Source organism: Diorhabda carinulata, chromosome 6 (assembly GCF_026250575.1).
Source record: "Diorhabda carinulata isolate Delta chromosome 6, icDioCari1.1, whole genome shotgun sequence".
NCBI lineage: Eukaryota > Metazoa > Arthropoda > Insecta > Coleoptera > Chrysomelidae > Diorhabda > Diorhabda carinulata.
The window spans coordinates 11,168,574-11,195,427 of NC_079465.1; the positions used below are offsets into that span (position 1 = coordinate 11,168,574).

General features: G+C 32.4%; 1 protein-coding gene across 2 annotated transcripts in view; it reads right to left on the reverse strand.

The window, feature by feature from the left end:
• Positions 1-3,008: 3,008 nt before the first annotated feature.
• LOC130895606 (dnaJ homolog subfamily C member 5-like) overlaps positions 3,009-26,854 on the reverse strand; it is a 69,145-nt gene continuing 45,299 nt past the window's right edge. For both annotated transcript variants that reach the window (XM_057803003.1, XM_057803004.1), the window contains 2 exons: positions 14,483-14,660; positions 3,009-9,300 (listed from right to left, as the gene is read on the reverse strand). In XM_057803003.1, coding sequence (XP_057658986.1) covers positions 9,290-9,300; positions 14,483-14,660 — 189 coding nt within the window. In that variant the 3' untranslated portion in view covers positions 3,009-9,289. The remainder of the gene's footprint in view (positions 9,301-14,482; positions 14,661-26,854) is intronic.

Sequence of the window (26,854 nt, forward strand, 5' to 3'; positions counted from 1 at the left end):
TGGTGCAGGATCAGTGAGGCTTTAGCAAGAATGGGACGTTGACAGCGCACAAGTAACTGACAGAAGTTCTAGAAGACATACCATTCGTAGTTATTCTTGGAGACAACGCAACCTTTATGCATGATAATGCACTCCCCCACACTGGTGGGATAGTTACCAAGTATCAAATCCCGCAATTTGCTCGCAGTTCAGACTTAAATCCCTTTGAAAACATTTGGAATGATATGGGGAGACATTTACGGAGATGCTGGTCTCCATAATTTTTAGATAGCTTCGCAACATATTGGTGTAGGAATGAGACAATCTTCCGCAAAATGTGATCCAAAGTATGCCTCGTCATTGCAAGCTGTTATCACTACTAGAGAAGGGAATACTCGCTACGTAATTTTTTTTTGTTTCAACGAAAATCATAGCAAAATAAAATTGTTTATTCTCATTACTTATAAATTGAAATTATTCCTTATTTTCAATAAACTCCATTTTTATCAAACAGTCAACAAACTATGTTATTACCGAAAAAAATCCTAGAAACAAAATTTTCTCAAATAACTTTAAATTACTAATTTTATGTTCGGTAGTATATTATATGCACATAAACCGATAAAAATCCAAAGATAGTGCTGATCTTATAAATACTATACTATTTTATGGCAGACAATTATTACAAATACAGTCCATCAAAGTCATTAAAAATGTACATCGTTGAAGTACGTATGTCGCAAACCTCGTTAACTCTATAAAACCAAATTTTACAGTAGCCATAAAAAACTTATCGATGAAAAAAGTTAAATGAAGACTTGACCTCATTTTTTTAATAAAAAATTGAAATGATGGCCAGATATCAATTTAGAGAAAATAATTAAAGAAAAACAGTTCAAGTAAATTAACACGGAGTGCGGTTAGCTTTAAATAAAATGGTGGTTTCAATTGCGAGTTTTCTATTTAGACTTTTAAATTTTCATGGATTTTTTTACGTCTTTACGAGTTTTTCTGTTATATACCTTCAGAAATTATCTATTTAATGATAACACAATATTGATATAGGGAAACAAACCGAGTTACGTAGTTTGTGACGAAATATGAATATTATAGAAGGTAATAAGTCGAGCGTGAGGACTTTTTTTGCATTTTAAATCTATTGAGCTCATATGCTAATAACACAAAAGTCAACACAATAAGCTTTTCTGATTTTTCAATACAATTCAATGATTCGACATACTTTCTACGCACAATATATATTGATATACACATATCTACAAAACATGATCATTTTAAATATAAATTTTTGCAAATGGATTATATTGCATTATAATGATATGCTTTTTACCTATTTTCGGAATATCCTAATACATGAAACACAATATTGTCAAACAGACAGTGTCCTTTTCAAAATAAAAGTGTCCCTTTCATTATGCAAAATACTAAACGAAGAAGATAAATTGAAATTGATTTGTTTTCAATATGGAAATAAAGAAGGAAAAACTTGAAAGATTCAACAAGAAATTGATGTGACAGTGAAAAAAGTAAAAGAACAAAATATGTCCGAACGATTAGTGACAAAACTTCTATCATAGGAAAGTAGTATATGAACAAATTTGTACATGAAGCTAAAGGGTTTCTTACAGATTTACTGAACACGAACCAAATAATTGCAGTAGAAAGGTAATTTCCGAAGTAGTAGAACTATCGCATAGTAAATGTCTGAAACGGCTTATGGTTTAACAACTACACAAACAAGATAGCATTACAGTTTCCAAATAAGTTCTCGAAGAAAATGCCAGAAACATGAAATGATAAAAAACAAGCAGGATGGGACTGGTTTAGTGGATTTATGAATCAAATCCCGGGATTATCTATGAAGGAGTATGAACTAACTACTTAATCACAAGCGACTTCATTTAATTTCATCAATGTCAAAATACTTTATGAACACTTTGATTTTTCTTTAAAGCGGTACATGTTGCACTAGATCTGATTTACAATGCCTATAAAATTGTTCTTATAGTGAAAAATCAAAGTTGTTCAAGCAACTTCAGCGAAATGAGAACTGTTAATTATAATTATTTTGTTTCTATCAAGTACATGAACCAAAGTTTTTTCAATTTTGTTCGCCCCAAACAAAAATCTGAAGAAATGATGATTCAAAATAGTTCAACAAGCAGCCTGGGATTTTCATGAAGCAGATAATGTTAAGTATAACGTTTCACCGAAAATGCAACCACAGACCGCCAAAAAACACCTTCAAAAATTGGATACGTCCACATTTAATAATTTTTTAGCCATCAATATTTAAAAAAATAATGCCAAAAACTGGAATGTACCCTTTTAATTCAACTAATTTTACAGAAGTTTTTTTGCATCTTTTGTTACTGTTAGACCACTACAGATTGAAAATACAAAAAGTCATACTAGTAATTTTTGAGCGTATCATCCCAGCCTATTGTACACCTACTATCAGTAAGTGCGTTGACACCAGAATGCTTAATAATAATATTAAATAAAGTGAGGCACAACCTAATGCAATTCAAAGTCATGTTGATCATTAAATACAGTTACAACTAAACCAGTAAGGCTACTAGAATACAAATTAAGCGCTGTATGAAGCTGAAAGGAAGCCAGTAGTAAACCTAGTGATAGGGGAAGAAGAAGAGGAAGACAGTTAAAGTGGATTTGATGAAGACTATAAAGATATAGAACAGTTAACTAGTAGATTTCCACAATTTGGTAGTTACGTACTAGTGAAATTTATGATAGAAAAAATTTCAAATATACAGTAGGATAATAATTGAATTTTATCAAATGTCGATATAAACCTTAAACTTATAACAAAAACTGTAGTTGTTGTTGATATTACAAGAACACGACTTTGTAAAGATGTAGGTACAGGTTTGGAGAAATATTATATGGCAATTATGGACGTGTCTCGTTATACAGAAGAGCGAACCATCAAGATGAGGAAGAAGTATGGGATGGTAATAATATGGAGGTTCACACTGCGCTGGTAGTCATTGAAAGAAAAGAAATCGTTTTAATGCTCACAAGTACATTGTTGACACAAGTCACTCCTTTTTTAGGAACCAATTTTCTCTTCATGCCTGACAATCCTCAATCTTATATGACAAGAAAAACTTGAAATTTTTATGAAATCCAAGCAATATTATAGCCAGCTAATAACTCTAACCTCAATATAATAAAGCATATTTGGAATGTATTTGATAATCACTTACAAGATATAATAAATACATTTACAATTGCTCTCATTAAAGTGAAATCAAAAGAGATCCCAAGCAAGCTCAGACACTGTCAAGCTGTAATTGATAACAGAGAAAATACATGTAAATTTTTTTTTAGATTTTCTTTCTAACTCTTTTCGATACTTTATTCAACCCTGTATTTTCTACAATAGTACTTGAAATTCAACATTATATTTGTCTTTGTTTTAATTCGACCTTATCTAGTAATTACTTAATTTCATTGCATTCTTGCTGTGTGTTAATTTTGCTTGGGATATATATTTGTAGTTGAATCATGGATAATTAGAGAAATATTAACATCGTGACACAATTCTTATCATTCGCGAATTGGATTTTAAACAGCTGTAACATTCTTGATATCATAAGTGACGAATTTGGGCTTGCTGCCACCGTAGGCCTCGGTAGAAGCACCACCCTTTTTAATACAATGGATTCATTAATTTTTATGCAATATTTTTATATTAAAATAACTTTTTTATTGAAGTATAATTTTTAAGTATAAGTAATAAACATTAAAGAGAAATATGTTATAAGCTTTAGATAGATAAATAATGATTTTTTTTAAATATTAATCAATTTTATTTATCCTGGGTTTTGTCAGCAGAAAAACGTTGATTACATAGTTATAATTAACTTCTTGGACTAGTTGAGCTTCAATAGACAGTAATGCAAGAGCATTAAGTCTATCTTGGCCTATGCTTGCGTCTAAATTTGTTTTTACACTTTTTAAAGTGGAAAAAGATCTTACTTCTCAACAATTTGTAGCTCGAATATACATCTCGATGACTCGTTGAAATATATTGCATATTTTTTCTTCAGAAATTTAGATTTTTTCTCTTGAGTCGAGTTAACTGATTGTTTTAGTGAATATTCCATAGAAATTTTTTATAAAAAATAAAATGAACCAATTTTATGAAACAATTTTTTTTCGGCATTTTTCCCGGCATATAAAAATGTTGTTTCCAAGGCCTGGCGTAAATCCATCACTTGATATCATTTAAATATAGCCGAATGGTATACATCAAACTATTCATGACAAAATTCAAAATAAGTCATTTGACATCACAGTTTTGCGAACTTGAATGACTTAACTAAATAAACTTTAAAGTGTGAGTGTTATTATGGGCTATCAACTATACAAGATTATTAAGTAAGTAAACTCAAAGAACAATACACTGATCTGACAAAAAATTTGGTTGTCTTTGAAAATCGGGAAGAAATAGTTTGCATAATTTGAATACAACTGCAGAAATGCTCTACCATATCAGTATTTTTGAGGTGGTACTAAAAAATGGCATTTTTGCCTACTTTTGATGTACACAAAAAGCATCACGTTGAAACAACATTTCGTAGAGTTCAAAGTTTTTTATTCTCAAAGTTCAAATAATTTGAAGCAGACTGGTTAGGAACATGTTATAATTTACATTAAATGCTTTCATGTTATCTCAAAATCCTTTTTCTAAATTCACTGGATTCTAAAGTACACTGGAAAGAAATGTTTGTTTCAAAATGAAAATGATTACACCCTTAAAAAGACAATTCAAATTAGTATAATTAAAATGTACGATAATTAAAATTTAAGTAATATACTATTACATGATACAATTTAAGAAGAAACCCCCTAAAAAAGTCGATATTTTCAATGCACTTTTAAAGTAGTCAAAAATGTCATATTTGAAACCAAATTTAAATATTTTTTGGAAACTAGTATCAGAATAAGTATTTTTCACTTAAAATAATACATATATAGCCCATTCATTAAACTAATAAATGAAATTTAGATATGTTCAATAGGTTTGTCGACAGGCTTTCAAAGCATCAAATATTAATTTCATTCATAAATTTAATAAATTTCTTGCAATATTCCACAACACGTATTTATTTAATGAAATGGACACGTTGAGATAATTGTTATAGATAATAATTTTTGCCGTCTTTTATATTGGAAACTTTTTTTTGTATAACGCATAGGTTTTTAATTATAGCGCTCCAAATTTTTTACAATATTTACCGTTAACTATATATTTAGCAAAAACCATATTGAAACAAGTTAGGAGGGCTATAATTAAAAACATATGCGTTATACAAGAAAAAAATTCAGATGAAAAAGATGGCAAAAATGATCACTATTTTTGTCGTAGTATGCGCGGTTCGCGAGATATTCGATAAAACGTTTCAAGATAGTGGCTGATGTGGGCGCTGCCCCATGATGCTCACTTGGATTTACATTACAGGGGACACCCTTGAACATATTCCAAAAAAAAAGTCTGTTCTCTAGAGCTTTGCATTATGAACCTATTGGCCTATTGACCATATTTTCTACAAGAAACTCAATTAATCCGCATTTATTAACATTTCCATTAACTGATGAAGGTGATCAAATGAATATGTATTTTTGTAAAAATTGTAACTTGATTATGGAACGATTTTATAACTCTGGAATAGTGTTATAAAAGGTAAAATTCACTGCTGGAACCACCAGCAGTAAATGAACTGCTTGACATAATATCTTTTTTTTTCATTCCAGGTAATAGATGATCATACTTCAAATATAAAAGAAATGAATGCCTTTTGAAGGTTTATGAGTGATAACGAAAGCTATTTATAAGGAATAGGAAACAAATGGAAATGCTTACAAATAATTGAAAACAAAAACAATGTTTGAACTGTACCTGACAACACTCGATGTCTTTTTAGTCTTGTCTACAAGTTCAAATCCTGTTATTTAACATACTATCACTAAAATTATGTGTATGAGTTAGTTTATTTGATCTGGAATGATGTATAAATCATTGTAAATAAAAAGTTAATTAGCCCGTAAAAAGTTCAAAAGTTATATCTATTTTTAAATTGAAAAAAGACTTTAACATAAAAAGTTCTAATTCCTGGAAATGTACCTCCGCACGCCTTTATTATATTGCACACACCGCCTCGAAAGTGAGTCAAAATTTAAAATTTATTTGATAATATTAAAATAGTTCATTTGATTTCAAATATTTAATAAATAAACAAAGGAAAAGTTATTATTTTTAGTACAGAATTTTTCACATATGACGATGACCAGCAATCAAGGACCAGAAAATTTATGAGCGCGGTATCATGAAGCTGGAAGAAAGATGGCAAAAGGTCATTGGGCAAAATGGAAAATATATAATTGATTAAAAACTATTCTTTGTTAAAAAAGTGTTTTATTTATAATACAAAACCGAAACTACTTTGTCGACAACCCAATTAAATGTTTGTCGATAGTGGAATAATTATTACAAGTGTTGATTTGATTGTTCCTGTTAATATTGAAGAGTCTGTAGTTTGGAACTCCTACATAAAAATCAGCTCAGCAGTACGATATTGTATATACTAATTTTTGGCCTTACAAAAAAAATCAAATGTAAGGAGCTCATCAACTTTGTGGAGTAAATTTTCAATGATCAAGTCGAGCGCCCGTATTAAAAAGCCGCGAGCAGCGGCTGCTTAACATGTGGGAGCGAAAGATCTTACTCCTAATATATGGATCAGTGTGCGAGCAGAGCGTGTGGCGCAGCCGTACAAACACGAGCTTCACCAGCTCTCTATCTATGAAGACCCCAGCCTGGTGACAGAAGGCCAAGATGGTTAGGCCACTTGGAATACCTGAGGAGCGGGGGATGCGTAAAGCGTACCGACAGAAGACCAAAGGGTAACCGCGCAAGCGATGGCTGGATGATGTCGAAGAGGATATTCGGGAGCTAGACGGGAGGTGGGTGAACACGCCGAACGTTGGACCGTGATGACTGGAAAAGCCCAAAGCTCTTTGAGGGCCGTAGTGCCAGTGGTACAAAACATGATAAACTTTAATGTAGAAAATGTAATTATTGTAAAGTATATCACATTTGTGGTTAGTAAAGTAAGATACTTCATACAATAATTAATTCAGATTTTCTGAAAAGTTCCCGGAAAGATGATTCAATTAAAAAATATTATATGTTTTTATTAAAGAATATCTTTAGGTTTTACTAGAAGAAACTGAAACTCATGTACAAGTACAGAAAATGTTCCAGAAGAATTTCCATATGGATGAGCTCAAGAAGTACGGACAGATTTACTATCAGAAGATATATCTGATGCTTTTACAAGTTATCTCGTAACAATACATTATTAAAACCCACACTTTCTAGAGAAGCTTTAAGAAATTATGAAAAGAAAACTAAATATTATACAGGTTTAAATAACTATACAGCTGTTGAAATTATTGTTTGTTGAAATAAGTTTACTGGAGTTGTGCAGTTCTCACAGCCAAAGAACAAATATTGCTAACAATATTAAAGTAACATTTAAATCTGGATTGTCAGGATTTGAAATATAGATATAGAATATAAAAAGAAAAAATCACATGTTATAACGAAACAATAAATTATGTCTTTTATAAATAGATCTTAGGCAATGCAAGGCAACAGACCGTAGGATTACACTAAGACAGTAGCAAACACCAGGTGACAATATCGTTAAACACGTTGTTTGTCAGCGGCCATATTAGTGTTGCACAGGTCATAATTCTGGATTGCCCTATAATTCAATCTGATTTCATCATTAGAAAATGTAGGGTTAAAAATATTTACAACGCACTTCTAGGTAAACAATCACTTTTAACACTATTGGCTGTCATTAGTAGTGTTAGTTTTAATGGTAATTTTACAAAAATGTTTTTTATTGACATAAAAACAATAATAAATAAAGAAAAAAATGATATGAAATTCTTATTTTCTCTTTTTTGTTAACTATATATAAAAATATTACAAACAATATATCTATATTATTGAAACTTTCATGATGCAATATAGTTTTGTATGTATAACAGAAGGACTCAATGAAGTGGAAAAATTGAGACAGTTCAAGATAATTTCGTTAATTAACAATCGTCTAATTTGTTGAAAAACTGCAACAAGAATAAATTTTCTAACATGTTCAACTTATACCATAATTTTTTCATGTTATTCAATTTACAAATACTAAGTAATCGGAACTTTTTTAATAAATTTCCTTCTCTTGAAGGATTTTTTTTAAATTGAAAAAAAAAGCAAAAAGCAAACACTATATTTGGAAGGTGTTCAATTGAAAATTTTATGGGATAATTAACTTTTTAGGCACAATGATCTAGACATCATTTTGAATGGGATTAGTTTATCTACATAATTTTATCAATAGTTTGAACTTGAAGACTAGACTATTTCTGTTAGCAGAAGCACGATAATGGGGATATACTTATAAAATGCATACAATATTCTTCCTAATTATTTTATTATTTTCGTGACACAAGTAATTATCAATAAACTAATATATTTTATTCATAAATATATAATATAATGTATTAATTCATCAATAATTGATATTTCTCATATGTAATTCTAAATGTTTATGAAAGATTAATTTTATGTAATGTACTATTAACAATTTTCATGTATTATAATAATTACATTGATATTAAATTACTATGACTGGATTTAACTTTTGGAATACTAAAGAAATGATTATTCTTTATAGACTTAATACCTTTTTTGGAAAATCGCTTGACACACTACCTTCTTTGTAACTTATTGGATTAAGTAAAAGTTAAATTTAAAGTATGGCCCAAATTAAAACTAGTGAAAAATAGAACAGGGAAAAACAGTGTAGTTTGTGCCATACAGTAAAAAAACTGCTTTTGCAGATCACAAATAACTTATTAATTAAAACAATACTGGAACGTTCAAATAACAAAGTGCAATATTGATATATAATAGTCACACTTATTCCTTGAAAGCATGCTTCGTTAAGTCACCTATTTCAATAGATCATCAAAATAAAATGAAAATAATATAAAAATGTTTATATTTTCCAATTAATTTTAAACCTTAAATTTCTAAATCATCAAATGTATAATTATAGACGAAAAAACTAAAAAATATATAATTTGACTAGGTCAAAGAAGATTAGAAATTTCTTCTTCTACCATTGACAATTTTTGGGTGCACCTATCAAAACGCTTTTTAAAGACCTAAGTAGACCACTCTTCTTGTCGTTTATTTTAGATCTAGAAAAAAAAAATATTCATTAAAACAAATTACTATAAAATTACTTTTGACATGCACATAAACGATAACTATTTAATTATCCTAGATACACATGTTTTACTCCATTTATATTGTACTTTCCCTGATGATAGGAAGAAGCTAGGATTTATAGCTTAATAAAGAGTTCTCATTTTCCAAAATTTGCTGCAATTTAAATATACTCGTATACATAATTATATAATCTAAATTATTTTCCAGATGACGAATTCATAAATATTCGAGAGCTCGGAATATATATTAAATTTAGTCTACTTTGGTGTTTCATTGCCTCATTCCCAACAATAAAACGCTCATACTTCAGTTGACACCAGTTTGCTATCATCGGCGAAGTTATAGATAGGGTTTGCAGTTTTGTCAAGAAGACCGTTGATGTACAGGAGGAAAAGAGAAGGTGACAAAATGCATCCCTGGGGAACATTAGCCTCAATTCTTTCTGAGGTGTGTCCATCGATAGCGACTTGGATGGATCGGTCTTTAAGGAAGCTACTAAGCCGGCACATTCCAAATAAATTATCCGGCAGATTTCACTGGAATGTTGCTACCATGTTCAGTTGGGTGATTACTTTAGTGGAAGTAAAGCGACAGGTATATATTATCTGAAATTATTTTGTTTGGTATGTATATCTGATATGGTAAAAATTTAACAGTGGACTAGTACACAGTGAACCCGTTAACTGATTGACTGTGTACTGGTTCAGTCCCACTTGGTATTGTTTTAGCATGAACGGGTCTTGCTTATCCAACATTTGGACGCTATTTTTTAAACAACAAACACTAGGAGATGCAATTAGATTAACAACCAATTATGAACTAAATATAATTTTAACATCTGAACATCCTTAATTTATTATGTGGTTCAATGTGCATAAAGATTTTACGATGTAACAAACAGATTGCAGATATATAGCCTACGAAATGGCCAAGAATAATAATAGAAAACCTATGTCTTGTTTGGAGAATAGAATTAAGGGAGTTAAATGGCTGAGATCATTTCGTACTAGACATCCTTCAACTGAGGTCACCCGAGCGTTGTAGTATATATCCAATAACCATTTAACTATTGTTCGGTATCTACACGTGTAGGTAGATAATCAAAAAAACGCCAGCGATGAATTTACATGTCATTAGTAGCACCTTTTCGAAATGCAGGTAAAGGGTCTACCTTGACAATCAATTTACATCCGTCCACTGTAGCTGGAGCGATATAAAAGATTTTATTACCACTATCTTGGAACTCCAATTTTAATTAATTATTCATTCGTTTGTCAATGAATAATAGTATATTATATCGGTGATTTATGTAAACTTCATATAGTGAATAATAACCTTCATTTTACGCGAGTAAAATACTATACTTTATCCATGACCATTAAATATTTTTGTTAGAATATTTTGTTACATTATTAGTTACATTTATAGTTGTAATATGTTATGGTAAATTGTGGAAATATTTGAATTATTTGTACATTCATTAGTTTACTTTTGTTTTAATTGAAGATGATATTTTGTTGTCCGTATCGGTTTTATTGTTGACGGAGTCGTCTATGTAGCTTTCTGCAACGGCGGTAGATTGCCATCCACTGTGTCTTTTAAGGGCAGTGATATCCTGCCTGCATCAACTAGTACTGATGCAAAAGATGTGCGGACACTGTGCCCGGATTATTGTTCTCAATTCGGTAATTTCAGAAAATAGCGATATTCTGTTCCTATCTGTAAAATTGTTTATTCCAATTTTTTGCTTTGTACATTGACCAGTTTGGTAATTTAAAAAGAATATGTTACTGATTACATAACTTGGTGGAAGACTTATATATGTCTTGCATATTTTGTAAAAGTTATCCGTAACTGTGAATTTCCGGCAAATTTTTTTCTTGGTATTTGGCACTTTAACCAGAAAAGCTGATCCAAAATCTTTTAATGGAATATTTTCATTTCATACTACATTACATAATATAGTGGAATAACTATGTGAAAGATTTATTTTATGTTTTACCCAGTGGTGTTGTGCTAACTTTTTTTTACCGGAACGCGTATATATAATTATATAGACAGGGCCGATTCTGGGTTCAAAAACCGGTTCACGTATTTGTTTCGGTTCGGTTCGAGTTCCGGTTCAGCAGAAAAAAAAACGTTCCGGACTCCGGTTCACAATTCGGAAAAACAAGTCGGCTCGTTCCGGTTCGGGTTCGATTCAAACCCTTGTTTATAATAATACATATGAAAATTCGTCAAAAATTAGAAAAAAAATCAGCAATTCTTTTTAATTTTTTTAAATACGTCAGCCAATTCTCGTTATCAGAAATCATCTTTAGTTCCGGAACGCGTTCCTGTCCAAAAAGGAAATACCGGAACGACGTTCCGGAGCGTTCCGGCTCGACAACACCACTGGTTTTACCTTTGTTACTAGATATTTATCTTCAAATGCTTTAGTTAAAAATTTATTGATATCTTCGCTAGAAAAAGTATTCACTTTTTTAGGCTAAAAACCTTCGTACTTTTTTATTATTTTCTAAATGTATACCTTGATGTAAGGTGATCGAACTTCTAAGCATTGAATAATAAGTCCATAGAGTTGAAGATTTATGTTTTGCCGTTAATTCAGTAAAGTATTCTAACAAACTCAATTCAGAGAATGAAGTGATTTTTTTCCCTTATACCAGTTCAAAAAAGAGCCCATATTATGAAAATATACGACATGTATATTCCAAGTCGCTGATGGCTCAGTGAATAAGCACCGTCCTTTTACTCCAACGTCCCGGGTTCGAATCTGGTACACCTTTCTTCATGTCTACATGATAGAATTGAGAACCCGATTTTTGTAACAAAAAAATTTCTTCTTCTTCTTCTTCTTCCTTCTTGTATGGTAGGTTTAAAACCTGTTTCTTCTTCAGTTTCAGCTTCCTGGATCCAGATTGTCTGTTGAAGAATACTTCTTCTGCCTGTTAAAGATTTATCCCTTGCGATACGCACTAGTCTTTCGCTTGTCATTCTGCTAATGCGACTTGTTTCCGTTTTAGTACCTGGTCAATTACATTTTTCATCTTGCACGTATTTCTTAAGTTTTCACTTCTTTCTCTGTTTGAAAGTGTTTTCCCTGCTATTTTCCTGAGTACTTTCATTAACTCTAGTAGTCTTTTCGTCTTAGTTGTATCGGGTCTTGTTTAGAAATTTAATATAACTAAATCACTAAATTGAAATTTCTGGAACCGTTGGCGATATTCATACTGAATATACTGTTTACACCACCACTACACCAACACTAACAATTATACTGTCTGACGCGCGTTTCGATAACCAAGTTATCGTCTTCAGAGACTGAAGGTAAACTAATAACTTGACTTACCTGTTTTATACTAAATTTTCTCACCAATAAGCCACCTCCCACGAAAAATTAATTCCAGTGGGAAAACTCCTTGGCGGAAATATTCACTAAAGAGTGGGCTGTAAGGAATTGGCCCTTTCTCCCTATTTAAGCTACTCTTACATCTAGCAATTTCAATGCTCTCAAATGCATCCAATAATTTATTATTGGATAAATTTTTAACAATTTCACATTATTAACATTTATGCAATGATTGTGACTGGCAGCGTGATCGGCAATACCTGATTTTCCGGTCCGTCCATATTTCAAATGAGCTATGTGTTCTTTAAACCGGACAATAACGGATCTCTTAGCCTGCCACAATATACTCTTTTCCAAAATTGGTATTTTATCCTTAGGATTGCCCAACAATTGTTTTAAAGTGTTGTTGGATTTATAAACCAATTTTAAACCCACTCTATTAAATATTCTTTCCAAACCTCTCGTGTAAAGAGGATTGATAGGTATTAAAGCAAATTTTTCTTGTATTTTACTTTGGGTTTGGAAAAAATTGGTTTCACATAGAGATTTCTTAAACCTATGACGATTGTTTAACCTATTTAAAATTCTTTTTTCATAACCGTTGAGTACAGTTACATTCTCAATGAATCACTTTTCCTTATTGTATGGATGGTGAGTGGAAGTGGATTAACCGATGTACCAGAAAATGGATGCTGGCCATTTTATGTTGGATACAATGAAAAGAATCAGCGTGGATGTACCTGCACGTAGCGGTGTTTTTCTTAAATACATCAAATTCTAACCTATTACTATTCCTAATTACTTAAGTATCTAAAAATGATAACTGTCCATTATTTTCCATTTCGTAGGTGAACTAGATGGATATTTTGAGTTGAGTTCCAAAATGAATTCGTCTACTTTTGCCTTCTTTGTATTGAATATGGCGAAAATATCATCCACATACCTGTACCATACCGAAGAGTTTCAGTATTTTCCTAGGGTATGGTACAGGTATGTGGATGATATTTTCGCCATATTCAATACGAAGAAGGCAAACGTAGTAATAGGTTAGAATTTGATGTATTTAGGAAAAACACCGCTGATTCTTTTCATTGTATCCAACATAAAATGGCCAACATCCATTTTCTGGTACATCGGTTAATCCACTTTCCACTCACCATCGAGAGATACAAAAAGGAAATTGCTAGATGTAAGAGTATATTAAATAGGGACCAAGGGCCAATTCCTTACAGCCCACTCTTTAGTTTAGTAGTCAAAGAATATTCCCGCCAACGAGTTTTCCCGCTGGAAATTAATTTTTCGCGGGAGGTGGCTTATTGGTGGGAAAATTTAGTATAAAACAGGTAAGTCAAGTTATTAGATTTTAGTTTACTTTCAGTCTCTGAAGACGATAACTTGGTTGTCGAAACGCGCGTCAGACAGTATAATTGTTAGTGTTGTGGTGGTGTAAACAGTATATTCAATATAACTAAATCAAGAAAGCATCTCATCATTAATCACTGCGGTAATGTGTATTATCAAGTTCATGGGTACATTATACAACAGTCGTGGATAAAGTGTATTAAACATTTCTGATTTTTATTTATTTAGAATATCTACCCAGATTATTCCAATACTTTTATAAAATTCACTTCAATTGTTCGGCAGTATATATACTCAATAATCTTAAATAACCATAACAAATTCTATGATTTTGGAGTTAATTTCTTTTTGATTGTTTGATAATTATCAAACTTCTTGATGTTATACAATAGATTTATTTCAGTTATTACGTGGTTATTGTAGTTTATTGAGCTCACCTGGCGTATAAACAGGGACATCGCCTTGGTTTAATGCGGAGTTTTCTCCTTTATTTTGTGACACCGTATTATAAGTGGGTGGTGGCATGGCATACACGGGAGCATTTTGGGTTCTGGAAGGAGACGGTTGACTCGTCACCGGAGAGTTATCACCTCGACCATCATCGGATCCATCATCCTGGAAAAAGAATAATATTGAAATTAACTCTGCCATCAGAAATTATTGTAGGAATCTAGTCATGTGCTGGTAATAGTTTTTTTCACAAAAGATGCGCGAAAATAACCACTTTCAACTCACCTTATCAGTTAGTAGAATGGTATGAAATTGTTCCTTAAAATGAAATAATGAACATGGAATTCGCAAAAAGAAATCTGGCATAAACTATTGTTATCAAGAGAAGTGCAAAATATAACTTTAATTATAAGATACAAACTATAGTAAATTATGTAACAACTGTTCAAGTGCTGAACCAAGTACGCACTGAACCGCGCAGCAGTGAGTGCATCAATTTGACGAATGCGTAATAGACTTACAACTCGTGTAGTGCCTCATATTTTTTCTACGTCCTCACACATGCAATAATTTTGATTGCAAAAAATTCCATAATATGCTAAGAAAACTCGACGTATAAAAAGATCCCATAAAGTGATTATATTGTTAAAGGTCACTCACAAGGAATGTTAACAATTCGATTTTTGACGTTTACTAGCATGGGCGTAGAAAAACATTTTTATTATTCTCATGCTTCCTCCTTAAATTATAAGATGATATGTAGAGCTCGGTATAAGGCAGAAACGTGATCCTCAAAATAGTATGGACCCACGAGACCTCCCGCATGGATAGTTGCTGATTTTTCTGTAGCGTTGCCTGACTTATGCCGACCTCTGTATTCCAAGAGTTATACTTACCTACAAACTTGTATACAAACACCTCGATCGACCACTTTAAAGAAAGGTAAGAAATGATTAATTTTTACTTATATGATAATAAGAATAAGGAGATTGAGTGGATAAGCCTCTACCTCCTCAGAGCATTTAAGAATCTCAGGAAGCAGGTAAATTATTGGAAAAGTACTTCTTTATAACCAAATTTACGCAATATCGGAAGATATGGATGAAATAAATAGAAAAATAAACAAAATTTCTGGTGCAGCATGAACAGAATATACGCAATGCTGTTCAAATAATAATAATAATGTTTTTCATGTATATTTTGTTTATATTTAACCACAAATCTCTAACGTTATAAAATGCACTTCAGTGGCATTACATAACCTGTATTTTTTTAATTTAGATGATTTTTATTATAATTATTAAATATTTTGAAGTGTTATCTTCACATGAAAAAACCTTTGATTGACCTTTTCTTTTGGGCTTGTATGCGTAAACCCATGATTTTTCTCCTGTAAAGTTCAGTTTTCATTAAGTTACAAATGCTTACTTAATCAAAATGTTGTAGATGAGCACTTGGACGACATTTGGTAGTCGGCAGTAAAATTTAATCCCAAATGCAGAGTCTGTTACACTACGTAAACTCGTTTATTTTCTTAGCTTTTTCATTTTTAATAACAAATGCCTCGACTGTATGAAATATATAAAGTGCTCGTATCTTCTTTGCAAGTGTAGCAGATTATTGAGGATCTACATGCTCCTTCTAAAAGTCTCTACGCTAAGAAGCTTCTAATATATCATCTTTTAGATTTTTTCTTTAATTTTTCAATATTTCTATCGCATTTGACATTGTATTCTAATGTGGCTGTGCTGGATTTATACCATAATTGGACATGACTGTGAACATCTGAACTAATAAATTTTTTGTTCAATAATAAGTCCACTGAACAAATCGCAGTTTTGTCTGTGACAACGGATCTTGATGATGTTTTATACGGCTTTTCATGCACCAATTGACTAACTAATAAACAAATGGTCGCCAAAAAGAGTATGCGTGTCATAATAATTCTTAAACTTGCTTTTATTAAGAATATAATACTTGAAGATCTTTTTCAATTAGTTTTTCATTAGTTTTTCCATGATATCTGGTACAAATGATATTTAGTAGTATTGGTTGGCTGATATATCGCCAGAAATAGTATGAAAGTTGAACCAAGTCAACATTTTCTCGAGTTGATTCCAACACAAATATGTATATCCCTCGCGTTGAAACGCCGTGAATACGTTTTGAACTATGAAATAGTATTATTATTTTTTTCAGGTGTCTAAGCATTCTTATCTCTCTATTCTCTATCAGAAGCTCTTATAATATATATATTATATAATATAATATAATAATAATATAATAAAACTCGGCATCCGACGCGCGGATAGCTTACGCAAATATATCTGAAGCTTTTCAGGTAACCATCGTATACTGAATTTATAACTACGAAGGAGACCCAACAAGTAAGTTTCCTTATTTAAAAAATATAACTCATACATTTAAGAATATATTTATTGGAAAAAATAAAGAGTAATGTCTCAGAATCGAGACACTTGTAATATCGTGGGATCAATTTTCGTATCCCTCTGTCATTGAGCAATTAATGGAACCAGTTTGTGACTTACACAACGACCAGCTTTTCGTCGTTGCCTAAATGCTCACGAGAGGACATGAATTTATTGAGGTGCAAGAAATTGTAACTCCCAGTCAATTTCCATCAAAACAGCGGCTGTGGATCATGCCCTATGTGGAGGAGAACAACACTTGCAGTGAGCATTCCATGCCTCTTGTTTGAATAGCACGTCACTATATCCACAGCGTCAACGTAATACTTTATGAATTCAAGAACGTTGCCGACCACCGAACTTTACAGGTGGCGGGACAATGAATAAAGTTAATTATGTTTATTTTAAACCTGAACTAACTTTTTTGATATGCCTCGTATTTTGTTTTTTCTATATATTTTAATTGAATAAATCACATAAATAATTTGCAGCATTGCAATAGCTTAAAAAGCAAAATTTTTCTAATTCTTATTAATACTCTTATAGTCTATTTCGGAAATGTATAGAGCAATAAAATGGGGAATTCCGTCCAGTTCGGCTCAATTTCGGTGTCGGCCATAGGTGTAGGTCTTGAAATATTGTGTAGGGATTACTTAGATAGTAAATTATACAGTTACTTTTTGAGTTTAACAGGTACCGTTTAACCTTCTATTAGTGCCTCTGCCTAATTCCAACCAAAGGCAATGGTGCCTTACCCAAAATTTTTAGACCTTTATATGAATATTTATTTAGCTTAATGTATCAGTATTTGTTGTTAAGCCGTAAATAATGTTCACAGTATTATAAAATTAATAATAAAATGGCGTAATTTACACCAATGAAAAGATGTTCCAATAATTCTCCACTATCAGTGAATGAAAAACTTATTATTTTAAATGTATACGATTGTATAAAATACGATTACACTAAATTTACTGTACAAGAAACTGTCGACCGATGTTCCCGAATGACTGGAATTGGATAAAGTTCAATCTATTTATTTTAAAAAAAGAAATACTCACCCTAGATAAGATTTTAATGGAGCTTGGCCAGGATGACAGTATTCCGTTCATAACTAAGAAACTTTTATGGACCACTTTGAGAAATATGAAGAAAAGCATAACCATAAAGCACTTTTACTGGAAAGCGATGAAATTGTTTGCTGGCGACGAAAATACTTAAGAAGTATAAAGCAGTACAAAACAGAGCAGAAGAAAATCTTTTATCTTGATGAGACGTGGATTAATGAAGGTTATACAGTACCAAAAATGTGGCAAGACAAAAATATAACCAGTGCTCGCCAAGCTTTCATGGAAGGTCTTCAACGTGTATTAAGGTGCCTTCAGGTAGAGGGAAAAGACTAATAATCGTCAATATTGGAAGCGAAGAGGGATTTTTAAAAGAAGGTTTGCTAACCTTTCAGTCGTGCCATACGGGAGATTACCACGAGGACATGGATTCGGATGTTTTTGAAGACTATTTTGGTGAAATGATAAAATATCTTTCGGCTGATTCAGTAGTAGTTATGGATAACACAAGTTATCATTCTCGACGCATAGAGAAGACTCCAAATTCATCTTGGAAAAAACAAGAAATTATTGACAGGTTAATCACCAAAAGTATTAAATTTGAAGATAATTTGATAAAAAAAGAACTATTAGCTATAGCAAATTTACACAAACATCGTTTTACGAAATACACCGTGGAAGATAGAACAGAAAAACATAGTGTAACTGTGCTGCGCATACAGTAGTATATAGTAGTACTATAGCACTTATATGGACGCAAGTGAAAGGATTAAGCCATTAAGGAGGTGAACTGGCAAAAAGCAGTTCAGCATGTCATTTAAGAAAAGGAGAAAATGTGGAATCTTGACTACTTGATCGATCGGATCGTCAACCCGTTAATTATAACATCAAGAGGAGACGACAGCTCCTCAGATGACGATGAATATTATGATTTTTAATAATTTAATTTATGTATAATGTATTTTTTGTATAATGGTCAATAAAAAATAAGTGTACCTATGTACATAATGCCTAATTCTTATTCTGTTAAAATAAAATTCTTTCCTTTTTACGAGTATCCTACCGTCACGCCTTTGTCACCATATTTGCAGTGTTTGTGGATAGGTAAACCCATAAATTGACCCAAACCCGGGTGGTATTATTATTATTGCTCTCCACCTTTCTGAAATAGTTAATATCCTGTAATCAATTATTTAACTGTATATTAATGGCACAATTACCAAATCAGGTGACCCAATATACTGTATACAGGCAATATCTCGTACACACATGTAACATGATTGAATACGTATACACATTAAACTGAACTCTAATGCTTATTAATTATTAGTTTCTTCAATTGACTTCAGTTTTCAAAATTCATCGTTCTTTATAAAAAGAATGAGCTGGCACCATATAATTTGCAATGATTCGAGAAGTAGCTGGAGTTATATTTTAAATCAATTAAGACTATAGAAAAAATTAAACTGCTAACAATTTCAATGAAATGAAATTCTACTAAATTGTGCAAAAAATCAGAAATTATGAATTGGTTTTAATGAAATATGTCTTATTTTATTCGTAACGTATACAGATAGATATAGATACAGATATAATTTTTAAAGAGTGCTTCAATATAAAACATTCTGAAATTTCCTTTTTTTTCTCAAATCCTTCTAACATTATTCTACTAAACTTAATAAGACTGGTAGAAAAAATGTATTCATAATTGTACAAAGATAATTTTATACCCGATCTTTATGCGGTTTTATTGTATAGCAACTTGTGTATAATGGCTACCACAAATAATCTCACAAGAATTTGAGATAATTGACTTCTCCAATTTACTGATATTTCGATTTTTGTAACATGTTATTCGATCCGTTAGGTTTTTTAATTATGTTCATATTTCGTTGTTATTATTGTGGCTGATCAGTAATTTTCGTTTTTTTAGTAAATTTGTGGTGAAACTATTCCTTATGCACGCTGTTCTCAGGCTACAAAGTTTGAGTGTACCTAAAATCAAGAGCGCTAAAGGTGCACCTCTTAAGCGTCAAGGACATCATCTCCAGGAACTTGGATCACAATTGAGGGATGCAACCATCCCGGCTTTTCGTAGATAATTTCCAATCTTTATCTCTAATAAATATAAGTCTGAGTTGTTTCTAATTCACTACTACTTTGTATTAAATGCGAATTTTGTTACTTTTTATACAAACTTCTTATATGCTGAAGTTTCTTTTAATGTTTACAGCAATTAATACTAATTTGAGGGTAGTTTTATTTTGATTAATTCAATTATTTGGAAGATGTTCCTAACTTTTTACGATGATTACTACTTAAGTTTTGAGTTTGACAAGTAAAAACAAATATTTATAATATGACTCTATTGTTTTAAAAAATTCTCCATTACAATCAATACAATTATGCATTGTCGAATCATTTTTGCATTCCGATTGAGGTACCTCAAAACGCATCAAACAAGAATGGAAAAACAATTAGATGTTTTAGACTTGTCAAAATTTTTTTTATTTAAACCGATGTGTGAGAGCACGCATTGTCATTGTGTAGAATGATTCGTGATTGGTTTTCCTGATTTTTTAGTACGATTCTGGCAAAAAATGCTGCAGTACCATTCAGTATTGACCGTTCTACGTTGCTCTAATGGAACGGTGGCGACATGTCCAGTTATTCCGAGAAAAAGGCGACCATTTGCTTCGCGCGCGAACGACTTGTGTTGGATTTGACTCGTTTTGGAAGACCCATACAGTCGATTCTTGTTTAGTTTCGAGTTCAAATGCATAGATTTATGATTCGTCGCCTGTCATCTTATAGACATCTTTTGAAGCACCACGATTGAATTTTTTCAGCATATCTTTGGACCAAACAACCCGAACTTTTTTCTGAGCGATTGTCAAATTATGCGGTATCCGACGCGAGCAAATATTTTTGACAGCCAAATGTTCATGCAGTATTGAATGTATGCGAGCGCAACTAATGCTCAAGTATGCATCAACTCAAATGACTAACTTGCAATATGGGTTTACGCCCAACATATATGATTTCTGGCTCAACAGCCGATTTTGGACGACCCTCACGAAATTCATCATGTATCGAAGCTCAAGCACGATTGAATTCTGGAAACCAGCGAAACACGGTGATTCGAGATGGTGCTCCATCACCAAAAGTCGAAACGAGTTGATCGGCACATTACTGTTGGTTTGATCCACGTCTTAAAAAATCATCGCACGAAATTGTTCACAATTTAATTCCATTTTTTTTACCAATACGAATGTTTCAAGTATCCGTAAACAACTAAAATAGTACTCGTATGGCAACACGTTCTGAGTATGTTCATCATTAAAAATGTCAAAATTTATGATGGCAGTGTCAGATTTGACATAGTCATATCAGTGTTCTAATTCTAATTTTTCATACACTGTAACTGAGGCCGAGTACCACTTTCTGGGGAAGAGTCTACAGTCGAGGACGTTAAGGTTACTATACAGGGTTTTTCAAAACGTTCGCATGCGAGTTATATCACTGCATTAAGCGAAAAAAAATCGATTAAAAATCACCAAACAATCACATGTCTATAACGCATAGATTAATCACAAATTATCAATAATGTTTAGCCAATCAAAGCTTGTAGAACGTTTAAGCGGACGAGAGAGCCATAAAAGTATTTAGCTGCTGCCGCATTTTTGAACTTTGCGTTATAGACATGTGATTGTTTGGTAATTTTTAATTTTTCGTTTTCCATGAAGTATTAAATTACAAGATTCGGCTGGAGGTCGACCAATTACCGTTATCATTGATAAAAAATTCTTAGACGTTATGTAAAGTTGTTGAGAAAATCCATTCGGGGAACTGTATCACATGATATTAGTGTTGGATTTGTCTGTAATATTAAGAAATATACGTTTCTTCATATTAAAAAAGGATTCTCTTTCACTATAAGATCGTCGTCTTTTACGCTTCAGCCACGTTTATTTTAAATGCTACAGTTACTTCAACTGTAGATATTGAAATGACACTAATCATTGATTGATAGGGAATTTGAACATCTAGGCATTTAAATGTTAATATTTGGGCAGATAATATAGACACCACTTGTATTAGACCCTTCGGCGTAGAAGACAATGTGAACGGACCACAGCAATAATACGATTTTTTTCCACTAACTAAGTTCTGTTTCTATTTCTATCAGCGACAGTGCTGCAATCGCAGTTCCTAGCAAGGGCGGCAATTACTCTTACTGAAGTAGAAAAAATTTACGCCATTTTCAGACCGCTGCTGCCGATGTCTACTTTGTAGTGCTACTTTATGATGCCAGCCTTAATTGAAAATTGTGAAATCAGAATCAGTGATTCGTTTTTTAATTTTTCGGAAAATCTGCAAGGTTTCCGGACCAAATGCTATGAGTGATTCAATAATTAGAAAAACAATGAGAATGCCTGTCTTTTGTTACTAATGAGTTGGTTTACGCAATTAAAGAGAAGCTTAAGCAAAACCGTAAGTTTACAATTTACAATTGAAATTGAATTACAATTGAAAAACAGAAATTTCGAAAACTGTGTTCACGTTAAGTATCCAAAATTTTTATGGAACATCAAAAACAACGGATAGGCTTTACACTGCAGTTTTTGATATTTTTTTCCCTCGGATAGTTAAAGGGGATGAATTTGGGTATTATACGAGACCCCAGTCACTAAACGGCATTCAATGGACTGGAGGCACACTTCGTCCTCATTAGAAGTTACGCTTAAGTAAATCTTGACTCCTCGAAAACTTAGGTGCAGCGTTTTTTGAAACTGAGAAGGCATTTTCTGATTAATTTTTCACCACGATGCCAAACAAACAATGCACATGTTTACTACGAGACCATTGAGAAATTGTACCGCGCAATAAGAAAGCAAGCAGAGAGGTTGTGTTGTTTTATCCCGACCTCACACTGCGAACGTGCCAAAAAACTGCTGTGTCTGGGACGTGTTGGATAATCCTCCGTAGAGCCCGGACCTCGTTCCTAGCGACTTTCATCGCTTCTTACACCTAAAATTTTTTCTTCATGGTCAACAGTTCAACGATGATGACACGCTGAAAGAAAATTTTACCACATGGTTGAAAATACCTGCTATCAAGAAGGCGTACAACAACTTCATGTCTACAAAATTTCGTACGCTATGTGGAAAGTTAGTTTAACTGATGTAGGTATACGTATAGAAACGTTTTCTGATATAATCAAACAACTTTGGGATATAACTTGTAAAGGCAGTTGATAATAATTTTGATGGTATGTAGTTTCGGCAAAATGGTGCATAAAAACACTTCTGAAAGTGTGTAGGGCACAAAATCCGATAATTGGGATAGAATCCCGATAAAAGATTATTAAATGATATAAAACAAGTCACAAAATATCTAGTTCTTGTTATCGTTGCAATCCAAATAGAACAATACGCAATTTAGTATAATATTCAAAAATAAAGTAGGAATGTCTGTTTTTATAAATAACGTATATGATATTGCTTGTATACGATAGCTTGAGACAACCTGTAGACTACACTTTAGATTCTTTTATACAAAATAGACTTTCAATAAAAAAGCAGTTTCAGAGATGAAAAGTTTACTGGTTAAATTACAATTTATGTATTTACAGGGGAATTCATTAGTGCTTAGTGAGATTACTCTTGATTTTTCTATTTACAATTTAATTAACTGTTACCTAAAAAAAATAAAGCTTGTATGAAAAAGCTTCACCATTATATGTCATGTAGTTTTTCAATTAATTAATCTTTTAAAATCAAAACCAAACACATCAATAAATAACAATCACATAAATCACAAAGTACTATACTTTTTTCTACCAAACACAAAAGCAGGTGTAGCCTAATCTTGGACATGATATCTATAGACAAGATCAACAGCCGAGGTCTCTTCTACTAAAACTTTGCGCTTGTCTCTTCACACAAACTGCAATGTTATTGTAAATTTTGTAAATATTTCACAAAATATGCAATGAATGTAGCAGTGACCATTACTTAAACAGTTTTTTTGCAATGAATAGTGAATGGAAGAAAGACACAATTGAGAAGAAACTTTTGGAAAAACTTTAAGATAATAATATCATGGTGGACAAAAGGCAAGATATTGCTATAAAAGGCGCAATCTTTAAACTAAGCGGACTCCTTTTAACTGCTTTTTTTGGTAGAAAGTAAAACAATGGCTTTTAGATATAGTACAATTAAGATGTACATACGTGTTTGCAAAAGTTTCTGTCGTTCTGAATTTTTGATATGTTGTTAGAATCTAAACCATTATCAATGGAGGAAGACTGTGATCGATTTATACTTTTAAGATACATACAATTTCAAACCAGGGCGAGCTCTATACAACCTGTGGTTCCAAAAATAGATATCTTTAAATATTTTTCCCAAAAAGTGGAATTTTTTTTCTAATAAACACTTATTTTATGAAATATCTTCTGTAACATTGGTCAATGAGAAAACACGAGACGCCTAATATCTCTTGTTTATAATATCTTTCATAAGGAGGGAATAAAAGATTTTTAAAAAGAGCAGTAGCCGATTCGGTCGTGAAATTACCTTCAGAAGAACAAGAAGGGTGAAGCTGGTTGCTATCACCACTCTACCCTCTTCTACAATCGCCAGAACTGTCAACGACCGCCAAGAGGAATACTATTCACCTACACATTTACTGGGTGTGATTACAACTCAGCACTGTTTGGTCAAGGAAAGACTAAATCCCTTATGAATAGACCCCACCTCACAATCTGTGAGAGAAACAAGAATAAAGTGCTTTGTGGTTCTATATGAAGGATACTTTGTATTTTCTATGGTATAAGACGTTTGTCGCTTCAACGAACCGCACCTCGCTCATTTGTCACCAACGGAAGATGCTGCAGGACCCCATGTAGGTGCCACCTACGTACAGAAGTAGGAGATAAGTCAACCGATTGAAAGCAGTCTTCTCCCATCCCCACCACCATGTACCCTATATCTCCCTTCTTCTGCGGAAAATTTTATATTTATGCAAGAAAGGGTACTCTGGGAGCTGCTCACGTAGAAAGGCTAGATTCTACTGACATGGATTTGCTTCCACTGGTTGACAATAGGTTTTTAACAAATATGGTCGTGTTTTATTTTATTGTGGGGTCTTATAAGGTAAAATTGAAAATGAAAAAGTATTCTTATTAGAGAGCCAACTTAAATTGGAGAAATTAAAAATAGAAAGTATTAGTAGTAGAGGTACAGTAATATAATAATCTATTAGCAGATTTAAAAATTTGTGACAGTCCCAGAAGATACTTGCCAGGCGCCCCATGTAATTTATATACCATACTTTAAACTCACACTATGTAATTTATCACGATGTACTATTGAAATTTTACAGGAAAAGAATACTCTGATTTTTCCTATGACGACCAATTCATTCTAGTTACTGAAAACATTTCATATTTTCGATGGTGTTTGAGACAAATAAGTTAATTATTTTTTTTTCTAAAATTGAGTAAACGTGAACAAAATTGACTTTTGAACCGAAACGGAAATAAAACAAAACAATTGCAGAAGATGAACTAGCGGTTTCTCGGAAAATAATTAATATTTTTAACGAAAATTTAATGACGTATTTTGAACCCAATTCTAGAGACAAAGGTACATGTTAGATATCCTCAAAGCATTTCACATTCGAGATTTTTCTTTAGAATTTCTCATTTTTTACGTACTGGATGTTGTTAAATGATTATCGGGGTTTTGACGCTTTATAATTTTTAATACGTTAAACTTATAGGTATGATATGTCAAATGAAAGAGCAATAACAGTTTTGTTGATTGTCACAAGTGCGCAAGGGCAGGCGATTTTTTCGCCTCAATTCACTAGAACGCGTTAATAGTCAAGATGAATAGAAAGCGTTTTGCGTTGTATAGTTTGCAAAGACCGAATCTTTAATTAGGTACTATGCAACTATCGTCCATATAAAGTTGTCCTAGTTCGCCAAATGGTCTGTATCATCAATTTAAAGATATCGGTGCAATTATAAAAGGAAAATAAAACCAAGAGTTGTTGAACAAGTGAGCCCAATAAATATGTTCAGAAGGCTATTCACGTATTAGTAATTCCCGGCGAATTTTTAAATGGGTTTAAGAAAACTCCTACAACTACGTTCATACCGTTTACAACTGTTAATGGCTCTAAAAAGCCTACTGACTACAGATTACGGAACAACTTCGTTATTGAAATATCGTTGTAAGATTTTATCAGTGAAGTGATTAAATAACCTTTCACATTAGTGGACATGTTAACTCTCATAGAATACAGATCTATGGTTCGTCACTTTACTGACACAACAATGTACGCGATTGGTTGAACGTCACTGAACCAAATCGCTGAATTTTTTCGCAAGGGCTTCCTCGTTCTCCAGATCTGTCGCCATGACATTTCTACCTTTGAGGCTTTATTAAGAACATTTTGGATGGATTTTTACGAGGGTATCTCTGAGGAAGTTTCGGATCTAACGACATTTTTTTACATAGCCTCCTTTTTATTTCACTTATTCCTGCGAGGCTGTCAACCTTTTTAAGCCTTCCATACAATATTAGTCCTATTTTTCCTCAAAATAGGCGTGAAACTTTAAGGTTAGGAAACAGGAAAAAATCGCTGTGAGTCAGATCTGGTGAATACGGTGAATGGTCAACCAATTCGAAGTGCATCTCATGAATTTTAGCCATGGCGACGGCCGTAGTGTGGTGATGCGTTGTCCTGATGCACAAGACACATTTCTTTTCAATTTTTTCAATACATGTGCAAATATATTTCCCAACTTATATTGATAAGTGTTGGCATCTTCAGATTCAGGCTGGTCGGA